This window comes from Anastrepha ludens, chromosome 2 (assembly GCF_028408465.1).
Source record: "Anastrepha ludens isolate Willacy chromosome 2, idAnaLude1.1, whole genome shotgun sequence".
NCBI lineage: Eukaryota > Metazoa > Arthropoda > Insecta > Diptera > Tephritidae > Anastrepha > Anastrepha ludens.
Genome location: NC_071498.1, coordinates 146,339,254 through 146,352,890, shown reverse-complemented (window position 1 = coordinate 146,352,890; position 13,637 = coordinate 146,339,254). Strand labels below are relative to the sequence as shown.

Here is a 13,637-nt window from a genome sequence, read left to right as displayed (position 1 = left end):
TATATTACCACGATGGACCCAACAGAATTTGGAAAACCCCTTAACAGTCCTAAAAAACAACAATATTAGCTTGGGGAAAAATCTATTCATTATTTTCTCGGTAGATGGATGTAGTGATCGATATCTTATAAAATATTGAACAAGTAATTTAAAATGTTGGCTCGTTATCAAGGTGACATTTCAAACTAAAAAAAATTCCTTCTCCGTTTTTTGTTCTTTTCATTCAGTTGTGAGTTACAGGGTGTTAACAACGGAGGTCAACAAAGAGAAAAGACGGTGCATTCTACAGTTTTTCTTTGATAAAGGCGAAACTGCAAGCCAGGCCGCTGAAATTGTGAATGGCGTTTATGGTGCCGCCGTTCAGGATTTTTAGATGTTAAAGAAAATATCGCTAAAATCACAGAAATAATCGAAATTAAGCTGGCCAATTTGGTTGGTAATCATAGCATCGCCCAGGAGCTAAAGATCGACCATAAAATAGTTTTAAACCATTTGGCCAAAAATTTGATGCAAAAATAATGGATACTTAGATATTTTACGTAATAATTTTAAACGAAGTGTGTAAAAACTTTAACAAACTGAGCAAGACAATGATTTCAAGCACAAGCCTTACATACGCAGTTCTCAAAAGTGATAGGTATTTCTGCCCAAAGTTTCAGATATCAAACCAATGGAAAGTTTATGGTCGTATTTGAAAAAGAAAGTGCTAAAAAACTGCATCAAAGAGGAATGGGAAAAGATTCCACAAGAATATGACCAAAGGCTAAAAAAATCAAGGGCAGTTCATATGTAAATTATTGGAAACAATTGTTGACGCAATTGCTTTAGCAGAAGTTTTTTCAGACGCAGATTCAATTGTTGATGGCGTTGAGGTTGGTTGGTTTAGCTGGTCATTCGTCCAGAATCCAACTAGCGCTTCCGCACCATTTTGTTGCCACATCCTCTTTACGGCATTGAGGTATTCGATGAACAAAATTTCCAGTAACTCTTTAATGCCATTATTGAAGGTGACAAAGAGGAAGTGGATTCTGCGAAATATTTTCGGACCTATGCACGTTGGCAGCGGCGAGTATTGCGGGCGATGGGACAATGAGCTGTATGAGCTTTACGACAACATAGACATAGCACAGCGAATAAAGATCTAGCGCCAAACAAGAAGAACAAACCTTTTTTATTTTTCAATGTAGTCTTCTTTTAGGCTTATAACATATACTTCGTCCATTGCTTTGCTAGGTTGTCATCATCCCCTCCGAATACTGGGATTTATAAAAAGTGTGAAGAAGAGTCATTCGCAACCTGCTCGCTTGAATAAAATCTTTTATTCGCCAGGCATTTCTTCTTTATATGTTGTTGCTACAATAACAACAACAACGAGTTGGATCACAACTGCTGAGACGTTAGCCGGTGCGTTTTTATGATTGAAACGGAAAATCACTCGACTTCTTCGATTCATAGCATCGAAACAAACACACAAATACCGATCTGGCTGAAACTTGGTGTGTGTTCTTCTAAGAGATGCTACTAACTAAATAGAACCTCAATACGTGCCAGTGGTGCCAACCCTCGGACTTTGCACGAACTTTTCAAACGACTCTCGTACTCCGGCAATTAAGAGGAATGCAATTTAAATGAAAGGGATGATAGAAATATAAAAATAAAAGAGCTAAGAGAGAGTTTTCATCCTAGTGCTCTTTTCTGCGGTAAAGAAGTGATTGCTCACTGCTTTTTTTTTACTAATTAGCAAGTAATAATAAAAAGAATAAAAATAAATGAAGTTAGAAAACTAAAATACATTCTGTCACAAAATATCGGGTATCGTTCATTTAAAAAACGTGCGTTACACCAATGTCTACATTTTTTTTGCTGGAACGTTTGCACAACTGTCCTCTATAGTGTTGCAGAGTTCGAGCCTGATCTGTCAATTAGCTTGTTTTTGGTATTTAATTATATCAGTTTACCGCAGGTGTGCTTTTTTTCGGTTTTCACTATGGATAAAAATATCGAACAAAGAATTTGTCTTGAACGGGGTTTCGTGCGCCGAATGATTGAAAATAATGCAAAAAGCCTATGGTGAGTGTGCTTTATCAAAAACAGGGGTCTACGTGTGGTGTAACAGTTTTGCAGAGAGCCGAGAAGTCTTGGACGATTTGCCCCTATCTGGCCGCCTATCAACATCTTCAATGGATGAAAACGTCGACAAAGTCAAGGAAAGAAAGAAAAAAACCATCATTTAAGTTTGAGGAAAGTAGCTCGTGACTTTAGTGTGTCTCAGGAACAAAATCACAATATTTTACTCCATCAATTGGACATGAGACGCGTGGTTGCTCGACTCGTTCCAAGAGAGTTGAATTTCTTTCAAAAAATTTATCGGAAGAAGGTGGCTGTAGGCATGCTTGAGCAAATGGATTCGGACCCAACGTTTATCCAGCGCATCGTAACAGCTGATGAGACGTGGGTCTATGAGTTTGACATGTAAATCAGTCAACAGGCGGCTGAATGGTGCTATCCGCATGAGCCGAAACTCAAAAAACCACGTCAAAGTCAGTCAAAAGTGAAAGTGAAGCTACTCGTTTACTCTGATTATCATTGTGCACTCGGAATTCGTTCCAAATGGTTCTGCGTTAAATTGATGCGACGTTTGAGAGAGAATGTGCGTAGAAAATGGCCCAATTTGTGGAAAGAAATCTCATGGATCTTGCACCATAATAACGTACCGTCTCACTGGCTCATATTGTGAACACTTTTTTGACCGAAAACTCCACAAATCACCGTAATCATCGAACAACCACCGCATTTACCGGATTTAGCCCCCTGTGACTTTTTCCTTTTCCCAAAACCTGCCATTCCACGCACATCGCTTTACATCGATAGAGGCCATTAAGGAGAATTCGTTGTAGGAGCTGAAGAAGATCTCTTCAAACGCGTTTAAAATGTGATTTAATGACTATATAGACTAATCGTTGGCATATGTGTGTTGCTTCGAATGGCGCCTATTTTGAAGGCGACAAAATAAATTTTGATAATTAAACAATTACTTTGCGTTTTATTGAACAATTCCCGGAACTTTTTTGACAGAATGTATATTTTTGAAATTTTCTTTTAAAATTTTCTAGCTTCGCTTCGGTGATTGTATATTTTTTTTCATAGAGAAACATTTTAAGTGTATACATTTTTATATGTTTTATTTATTTTTTGAATTCATTCAATTCTTATATGCAATTTTTTTGCTATTAACAATAATTCTTTAAAAGTTGTTAATACTGCAAGGAAAAAAATCCAATTGCAATATGCGCTAATAATAATTTTTGCTTTTCCAACGCAAGTCGGGACATGCAATACATACAAATATAAAAACTAAATGGTGCAAACATTTCTATACAAACTATGCAATATTCAGTTACGTTTAACGGGTGTGTATGAAAAATTCGAATGCCACTCTTCAACAATACTTAGAGGTACTAAAATGAGCTGAATGATTTACATAAATCACGTTGAGCACTTTTTAATCAACATTTAATATCGTTTATCGATTTTTAAATATCCTGTTTTACAAAAAAATATGTACATATGAATTATATAATAAATGATATTTAGATACATAAACGTCTATGTACTTGTAATTAAAGCATTTGCACATTTACATTGCAATAAATATGTACACATAAAGGTACATATACATACACATATATGGTGTAAATTTTACTTTTTGTTTGTGTCAAAATAAATACACCAAAAATACACACAAATATATGGACTACATTGCAATATGACAATATTTTTTTAATTTTTTTTTGTACATAAAAACAACAAATACACAAATATATCAATACACACACATAGTAAATTGCATTTTTGCTCGTATTTTCCTTTTTAAGCCTACACTAAAAATACAATACAGTTACGCTAGCCTAAAAATCAGTTGTATATGTTAGTATGTATATATTTATGTATGAATGTATAGATTAAAACTAAGATTTGTGATATTGGTGTGCTTCGTTACGGTTCTGAATTACCAGAACTTGCTTAATTTTTAAATATAATAAATATTTCATTTCACTTAGAAGTATTCTTACACACATACACATGCATTCCTAGAGTCATTAATTTATATTATATACTACATTTAATTGCTAATACGTACTGGCTTATACTCCTCACTTTGCTCATAAGTCATAACTCTGGATAAGCAGACATATGTATGTATGTATGTGTTAGATTGTACATACATATGTACACACATTTACTTATACAAATACTTAGTTGCAATGTATGTAAACAATGTTGTAGAATATGCATTTTTTTATATTTTTTTTTTTGAGCCTAAGCAGATTCGCGGATATAAAGGGAGTTCTGTGAGGGCCAGCTACAAGCCACCGGACGGGTTACAGGTTGCGGATAAAGAACGACCTTTAGATATAAGTTAACCCGACACCCTAGCACACAGCCAGCATTGTCGGCTTAACGTCCGTGCGTGGGTACTCAACGGCTACAAACAGACAACAAACAGACTCAGCATACTCACAAGCAAGCAAGTGCAGAAAATAAGCAATAACAAGACACGGCGACAATGGTGAGGGCAGTTAGGGTAATTTAAGGCGTAACTCACTTTGTAAGAGTAGTTTGGAATTAGACTCAATAAAGTTAACATTCAACTTAAAGTAAGTTATACAAGTAGAGGTTAGCTGCGAATAAGGGGTAAGGAGTACAGAATTAAAAAAATGAATTTTTTTTTGCATTTTCTTAAGGGGGAACACCACTGTGAAAGCGTGAAAATTAAGTGATTTTCATGATTTTTTTGTATAAGTAGGGATGATTATTTGAGGATCGGACAAATTGTAATTTATTTATCATACATATATTCAACTACACTGACACATTTTTATTAAAAAATATTAAAAATTACAATTGTTATTAATATTAATGCAATGACGTCATAAAAAACTGATGCACCCTGGTGGCCACGATACAGCGGTTAAAAATCATCTGAAAACAAAAAACCAAAAAAATCCTTAATCTATACATACATCAATGGCGGCCGCCGTAGCCGAATGGATTGGTTCGTGATTACCATTCGGAATTCACAGAGAGAAGGTTGGTTCGAACCTCGGTGAGACACCAAAATTAAGAAAAACATTTTTCTAATAGCGGTCGCCCCTCGGCAGGCAATGGCAAACCTCCGAGTGTATTTCTGCCAGCGGTTTTTTTTTATTTTTTTTGTTTTTTGAGAAAATGGTTCAGGTTTGAAAAATTAGTTTGTGTTTTTACCCTTTCTTTGTTTTCGAAAGGCGTGAAATAATATATATTTTTGGAACTTTTAAAAACGGCTATGTACGACTGTAGCCAATACATGTACAAAAATTAAAAAAAAAAAAAAATTAAATCGGGTTCATAAGTCTTCGAGAAATCGAGGCCGCCGTGGTCAGAAAAGTCGTTTTGAGAAAAACGCGTTTAAAATTTTCACTGGCCGTTCTAACTCACTACCTGCACTTATTGTATTGCGTATAACTTCGTAAATTTTCAAAATTTGAAGTTAAATTTTTTTTACATATTTTTGAATATATCTACTTTAAGAAAATGCACAAAACAAAAATCGATTTTTTGAAAATTCACAATGGTGTTCGCCCTTAAAGTATAATTTTTTTTTTAAGTATAAAAGTGAATTCGACAAATTCTTTTCGAGTTATTCAACAAATAACAAAGGGCGCTCGGGTGCTCCGGAGCGTTCGAGAGCACGTACCTGGATGCTGGATGTATGAAAGTGGCAGATAAGCGCTCGAGAAGGTGGAATGCTACGTAGGCAACAGCAAATCGATATTTTGGCAGCTGCTATGACGGCTGAAGAACTATTATATGGCCCAGGAATAGGTGACACAGTGTAAGTAATTAAATAAATCGTATAACTCTACATAAATCGATAGCAAGCATTTAAATATATTTCTCTCAAAACTATGTTTTTGAACTGGTGATCACTGTACGAGTAACTTAAAAACCGCTTAGTAGATTTCAATAAAATTTATACTGCTTTTGAAAAACATAAAAAACTCGTGCCTGATGGAAGGATTTTTTGTTTCAAAAATTTAGATTTTTTTAAACAATTAACTGTCGGTTTTTTTTCTCGAAAATCTGAAAAGTATTTCCTGAGGCCACCGTATTGTTAATTTTGAAAAAAAAGCTTTGACCAGGCACAAGATTACCTATTAATAAAACAAATTTCTTTTGTCCGATTGACTTTAGATGAATCGCCAAGGATTTGTGATGATCACCGAAAGGGACTTCTGGAGAAACGGGCTCCACACAAACAGTGATAACTTTTACAATTATAAATTTTTTTTTTTTTAATTTTCCGAAAGTCAAGTCGAAACATAATGTATTAATGCTATGTTTTTTTTTTGTAAAATAAAGTTATTGGCTAGCAAAAAGAAATTATTGAAAATTATCATTTTTTCGGGCACCTGACTACCACTAACCCCGCAAATAAGCCCTCCCGGATAAGTAGCGGATGACCAGCTAGGGTGTGGAAGGTCGCAGGGATGGACATTAGCACGGCTTGAGCACGAAAACTCGTAATTGGCGCTGACAAGGCGGGTTGATGCCGTCTTTAAATAAGCATCTTGTTCACACTTTTTGTTTTACAGGACTTTAAACTGAGGAGTCTCCGCAAGGACTATAAACCTAGGAATGTGCAACGGCAGCTGGTTGTATTATTAGTAATGCAGGTATGAATGCAGATATGCATGAAAAGTTGCGACATCAAAAAACTGAGTGACGCTTGGGTATCTCATGGAACGGCCCTTGACAGCGAGGTAGAAGGCAAGAAGGCAAACCACTACTTAACCAACTCCCTAGCAGAATCACAAAAATTGTGACAGATAACAACAATGATACACGGCCTTTAGTATCCGGCATTAAGAGGCTGCTAAGAGTCCCCGGAGGTAAAACAAGTAAAAAATTAAATATCGGTAACTGGAATGTAAGAAGTTTATATGAAGCTGGAAAGCTAGCCAATGCAATGCAAGAAATGAGAAGATTAGAAATAGACATTTCAGCAGTTTGCGAAACGTGGCAATGAACAGTATTATTTTAAAACAACATCTAGGCGGCTCTTTTGAGAGATCCTTTAGCTCAAAAACCAAACTCCCCATTACTATCACGGCTGCGGTATACCACAACTCACTCCGAATTTGGTTTAAGTTCATAGTGACGTGCTTGATTAGAAACACAACAAAATCGATAGGAAATGCAAAGTTCGAAAGGTTTTTTGCCGTAATTCATATAAACGTTTGTAAATAAACCAATGCTAACTCTCAGACTTTTTTCATATTTTTCCAATCTGCGAACATTCCGCATGGATACGCCGAATACGCTAGAAGAAGAATATTACATAACTATACCTGGTATGGTAAACTAATGACTAACTTTTAGCCAGCCGCTTTCAAAGCTAATGGTACTCATTTACATATTCTAAAATTTGCTCATTTGATGCGCGAAAACCAATAAAAGGAACTTCTATTAATTCTGAACACTCCGTCAATACGTCACTTTTGAATTCTCATAGCGGACTCTACTTAATAACGCTTTACAATAACTGCCACCAGCATGCGGACAGTATTTCCCATATCCTACTTTTCCCACCATAATTTTCACATTTCCTGTCGTGTAGCTCATATCAGATGAGATTTCCGATTCGCATGCTCGATAGCCGCTAATAGCTCGTGTTTCTGTCGCACATACAGTCGCCCCTTGCGCCAAGGGTTCTGTAGCTGTAGTGGTTTGAAGTCGTCACGCAAGCAGCGTTCTCGCGCGCCGATCACTGCTACCAAGCAGAAGTTATCCAGCATGTCTGCTGTGTAGATGGGTCCGTTGCTGCCTTTTAACACTGCAGCCATATTCAGCTGCTTCACCACCAAATTGATAACCTCGCGTGCTGTTGTTTTTGGCGTTACGTGCAACTTGAGGCTGGTGCCACTTGCTAGCCCAGTATTATATGCGGTATAAACTTGTATGATACCCGAGCTCGGCGCGGGAGCGTTAACGCTGGTTGCCTGTTCGGAGGTATGACTGGAACCGCTTGCCGTGTCCTCTTCACTACTCTGGCGCGAGAGACTTTTTATCGAAGCAGTTTTTGCTGTTGTTGCTGATGTCGCGCTAGTAGCGGCCTCTTCGCTGCTAATGGACTTGTTGTCGCTTGGCAGCGCTGCAACTTTTGACTTCAAGTAAAGACCGCCATCACGTAGATTTGCGCTGGAGGCCGCCTTCACTTTATTGCCAATACTTTGTTCCGCTACCGCTTTACTGCTGATCTTGGACGCTCTGATGTCGTAGTCAGAGCTGGAGGAGTTCTTCAGTGATAGATTGGAGCCGGTGGGCAAGTATGGTGCTGAACTGGAGGAGTGCGTAGTGGTGGTTAACGACGTTGGTGTTGTTACATGTTGCGCTATGTTCGAACTGGTGCGTTTGCGATGTGTAGCCGTGGATTGTGTGTGTTTTCCCCCATCGAGGCTACCAAGTGTTAACATGTCGTCGGAGCGCGAAGGTGGTATGGCAAATATTTGTCCCAGTTCGTTGCTACTGCCGAGAACTGATCCAGCGCCAGAATAGTAACTGCGCGTTGTATACTGCGAGGATGCCATTGAGTCACCGCTGTTTTTGCGCAGAGAAATGTCCGAGCTGGTGTAGCCGCCTATGCCCACTTGTAGTAGCTGCTGTGTGCCAGTGGAACTGACCATTTGACGCGATTCGCTGCTGCTGTGCGATTTGTTGCTGGACTGTTGGGGTGACATTGTACTTGCGTTAGAGGTAGGCGTGATTGCATTTCGTCCCAGATTTTGCTCGGACTTTGAATGCTCGGCAGCCAAGCAGTTATTGCTGGCACCTTGTGAATTAGCGCCAGGCCCCGGCCAGCTACCGCGTCCTGAGCTCTTTGTATATTTGGCATCACGAGTTGGTAATTGCAGCAATTGTTTATCCACAATACGCGTCTCATTGTCGTTCGCATTACTGTTGCCATAGTTGAGAATCTCTTTCATGATTTCCGATGACTGTGTGTTTTTGTCGCGCGCAAACGCAATGACATCCATTAGCCAGCGTACGCTCTTCCACACTGAGTTCAAGTTCGCTGATAGTTCATGCAGTTTGGCCAAGCGTTCCTTGGCTGTTTGCAGCTCACTTGTGGAAAATGCCTCGCGTTGCGAGTGCGTGGCCAATGCAGTATCTAATTCCAATATGCAGGAGAGACGTGCGTACTTTTGTATGATGCCAGGCTGGTAGGTGCGCAGATGAATCATTTCGAACGCCTGTATACTGAGGCTGGCGAGATCATCGCGTTGCAGAAGCAGCTCTGACTGGCCGGGCACAGCACAGGTCAGCTCGACCGCTGGACATATAATAAGAAAGCTTATATTTTTGCTATGCTCAATAACTTCGATGTCGTAGAGTCGATGCGTTTTAGCATCCTCAGGCTTGATGTTCATGTATGTGAATAGCTTTTGCGCTGCGTTTGTAAGATCATAGAGAAACAGTCGTTGACCTTCGGTGGCCTCTTCTGGGTTTGTGTTGAATTCGAGAGCCATATTTAGTGGACTATTGCTGCGGCTGCCGCCATTTGGGGCGTTATTACGTTTCAGGATCTGCCACTCATCGGCAGTGATGTGGCTGTTGTCGCGCACTTTGCAATGCGGCAGCACATTCGGTGTCTTCACAGGGACCACAACCTGTATCTGATCCATGGAACATTGCATCTTCAGGTAACCCAAATATAAACCTGGACTCAAGCGTTGTGTTGACGCCTGGTGGTAGTGTATCTGTTCGCTAATGGAGGAAATAAGCATTTCATTGATGTTGTAGTCCTCCAGCAGCGCGACAATCTTCTTTTGCAACTTATTTAATGGTAACCAACGGGAGTTGAGTATGGAGACGGTTTTTTGGCTTTTCACAGCCTGTATGCAGGTGAGCACAACAGTTCCATGTGAATCGCGTAGTGGTTTATAGAATAGCTGACCCAAGTCATTGAGACCTAGCGTTGATTGCATTTGGCACACGGCCGATAGGAGTTTGGTACGAAAATGAACGGCAGACGTTAAATTTCGCTCCATGTCCGTGCGCAGAGACTTCACATCATCCCAAGTGCAGGCCACCTATGAAATGAGGCATACATTTATTAGTTGCTTATAAGAAAAGGCCAGCTCCCCACATACCTTCATAAGCCAGTGATAATCACTGTGCAAACTGCTGGGATAGGTCTCATCGATCTCTATGACGGGCAAGAAGTCTTCGCTACTCACCAGGACCTTATCTTCACAATAAACTATGCTCGCCAAGTAGATGCCACTGGAAATAAGAAAGATACAAAGATACAAAATTAGTTGAAACACATTACATTAAGGCGGGATAGCTTTTTAAGTAGGTGTGAATGTTTTAAAATATTAATTTAAAATATCGAACAAAATACCGATCAAACGAAATACAAAGGAAGTGGGTGTCAATTATATACAAACCTGTAATTTCCTCTAACAAATCCTGACCAAACCAAGGCGAAAAGCAGGGGTGAATTACAGAGTGCGTTTAAATAACTAGAAAAAAAGTACGAACTACCGGGCTAAGAATTAATACAGAGAATACGAAATTTATGGCCCGATCCAGCTCCGGTTTAAGACATGATGACGTGCTGATCGGGGACTATGCATTCGAGAATGTGCAAGAATTTACCTATTTGGGTATCAAAATATCAGCCAATAAGGATATGTCATTGACAATAAATGACAGAGTTTTAGCACCAAAAAAAACGTATTACTCTAATTTGAAATTGCTTAAGTCAAAGTTATTATCTCGCGCCCAAAAGTTGAAGATATACAAAACTTTGATCCGCCTTGTGCTTACCTATGGTTGCGAACTATAGACGCTAAAAACCACTGACATTAATCAGCTAAGGGTCTTCGAAAGAAAAATGTTACGAAAACTTTATGGACCATTAAGACTGCAGGACGGAACTTATCGAATAATAGCTCGAACTCTTAGCAAAACACGAAACTAAGATTAGATTTATAAAATCGCAGAGGATAAGATGGCTTGGACACGTGTTTCGAATGCCCAAGGAGAGAACAACTCGAAAGGCAGTTGAATTACGCCCTGTTGGAGGCCGAATAAGAGGACGCCCCCGAAAGAGATGGCTCGAAGATGACCTTGCAAAGGAAGAAAGTACCCTATAATCAAAAAGCACCGGCAATGTTTAACTTAAACGAACCGCGCACGTGGGAACCGGCCCATATTTTTTTATATTGGTAGGACTGTAAGACATATATCTGTCACTTTCTAGTGCATTCGGATCATTAGCGTCTGCCTGGCCGGCCGGAAATTTGGGCCAAACAATTTTTGGATTTTGCATGATGATAACGCGCCATCGCACCGACCAAATTGTGCTGGATTATTTGACCAAACACCAAGTAAATACCATCGCGCAAGCACCGTACTCACCTGATATGGCCCCGAGCGACTTCTTTTTGTTTCTCAAGTTGAAGTTACCACTTCGTGAAAGGAGATTTCAGTCGATAGAAGAGATCAAAGAGAATGCGACGAAGGAGCTGAATACCATCCCTTGGTCGGCCTACCAGAGGCGCATGGAGGTCTAGGTTACCCGTTGGCACATGTGTGTTGCTTCAGACGGGTCATATTTTGAAGGAGATAAAATATATTTGCCTGAAATTTAACTCTGTTTTGTTTTATTTAAACATTCCCGGTACTTCCTGTCATAGGGTAGCCTTAGATAGAGACGGGTGGCGAAAGGTTGTGAATGAAGCAATGGTTCACCAAGGACTGTGATGTTAAGAAGAAGAAGAATAAGAAGAAAGATTTAGATTATTTCAGGTTTCACCATTTTCATTTAAAATACAGCCCTTAACATTGCAGTACAAACTCGTTTCTTGCACATAATGAAAACCGGGCTCGGTGCAAGTTTCAAGGTGTACGCAATGAAATAGGAAATGGTGTCGCAAGTATTGAGGCGTGTTATTATTATTATTTTTTTTTTTTTTTATCAGTAGAGTACACACATACATTCACACATATTTGCCTTCACAATTCCCTGATGCATTGCTCTATTAATTTTTTTAATAATTAAAAAAAAAATGTTTTATCCAATGGAACTTTTTGAACCAAACATTTTTTTTTATAAAATAATGTTTTAACAATTTGTTTTGAATATTTTTTACAGATGATTGGTTGATTAAAGTGGTGATTCTTCCAGAATCCAACTAGCGCTTCCATACCATTTTGTTGCCACATCCTCGTTACCAACTTGTTTACCAGTTATTTTCAGCATGACTATATCCAGTCTGTGCGGTTCAGGAACCTTATCAGGTTGTTGACATCTAAGCCAGACAGCTGTTCCAGACTCTCGAACAGCGGTTTACCCACGGTTAACATTCTGACCTTCCATATAGCAGGGCATTCACAGAGGAAATGGAAGATTGTTTCATTTTTCTCCGGTTGATTACAACTATGGCAGTTTTTATTATAAGGGAAGAAATGCCCATTTTGGCTGCTTGTTCCCCCACACACCAAAAGCCAGTTATGACTGCCGTTAGTCTCTAGGCGTCCTGTCCTTTCAGGTGGACCGGGACGTCCTGCAAAAATTTGCATGTCGTCTTTTCTCTTCATCTACAATCCGACATTCGGACATATTTTACGAAAATTGTATTCTTGATTGCACCCAGTGGTGTGAATACCGTTTCTGTAAAAGCGTTATTCATGGCAGATCCCCTTCTTGTCAGTTCATCTACTTTTTCGATACCTTCAATGTTCCGATGTTCCGATGTCCCGGGACCCAGATTAAGGTAACTTTATGGCTTACACTCCAGGTGATAAGGCTATTCATGCTTTGTTTCACCTCTTTAGAAGTTGCTGTAGCCGAATCCAGTGAATGGATTGCAGCTTGGCTATTCGAAAGAAACGCGAAATTGCCCTTAAAAGAGAAATCTGCGATAAGGTATTAGGGAGATGCACAGTTTTCTCAATTTTAAGTGTATAAGAATATATACCAGCTCAACATCACAGTCCATTTTACTGCCACTTGTATAGACAGTAGTGTCGAAGTTGTGTAGAGAGAATCCCTTATTTCATTCTTCCTTAGATGGAAAGGGAGTGGCAAAATTTAGCTTTAAATGTTACCGTCGGGATGATGTAGTAGTAGGTCCTCACCGAGGACTTTGGACAATTCTTTTTATTACAAATGTTATAAAAGAGTTGAACTAAAAAAAATGTTTGTATTTGGTTTCTTGAACTTTTCAACAAAACTTTCTCAAATAGTTTTGAAAATTTTGTTTTGAATCTGTTTTTTTTAAACATGTTTTTATTACAAAGGCTCGCCATTTATTTATATTTTTTGCAAATAATAGTTTTGTCTGTAGAAAAAGTAGTTTTATGTGAACTCACCGTCTTAGGTGCTTTTGGAATTTCGATGCCACCGAAAACAATTGCTTTATAGTAGTCTTCTTTTTCGGGTTGCGTCGCTGTGCTGCACCTACATCCAATGTCAATTCCGATACATCCGCCGGTCGTGCTAGGCGCACCGCCGTAAACAGATTGTCCAAAACACGCTGCCGGCCAACATAACGATCTTCGCGATTATTGGAATCGCGCCAACC

The 13,637-nt window shown here is 39.0% G+C and overlaps 1 protein-coding gene across 3 annotated transcripts in view; it reads right to left on the bottom strand.

Annotated features, from left to right (window-relative positions):
* Positions 1–546: 546 nt before the first annotated feature.
* LOC128855501 (uncharacterized) overlaps positions 547–13,637 on the bottom strand; it is a 198,863-nt gene continuing 185,772 nt past the window's right edge. For 2 of the 3 annotated variants that reach the window (XM_054090456.1, XM_054090455.1), the window contains 3 exons: positions 13,426–13,636; positions 10,194–10,326; positions 548–10,133 (listed from right to left, as the gene is read on the bottom strand). In XM_054090456.1, the coding sequence (XP_053946431.1) occupies positions 7,662–10,133; positions 10,194–10,326; positions 13,426–13,636 (2,816 nt within the window). In that variant the 3' untranslated portion in view covers positions 548–7,661. Of the gene's footprint in view, positions 10,134–10,193; positions 10,327–13,425; position 13,637 lie in introns of all 3 variants that reach the window. The other variant, XM_054090457.1, reaches the window with a different exon arrangement.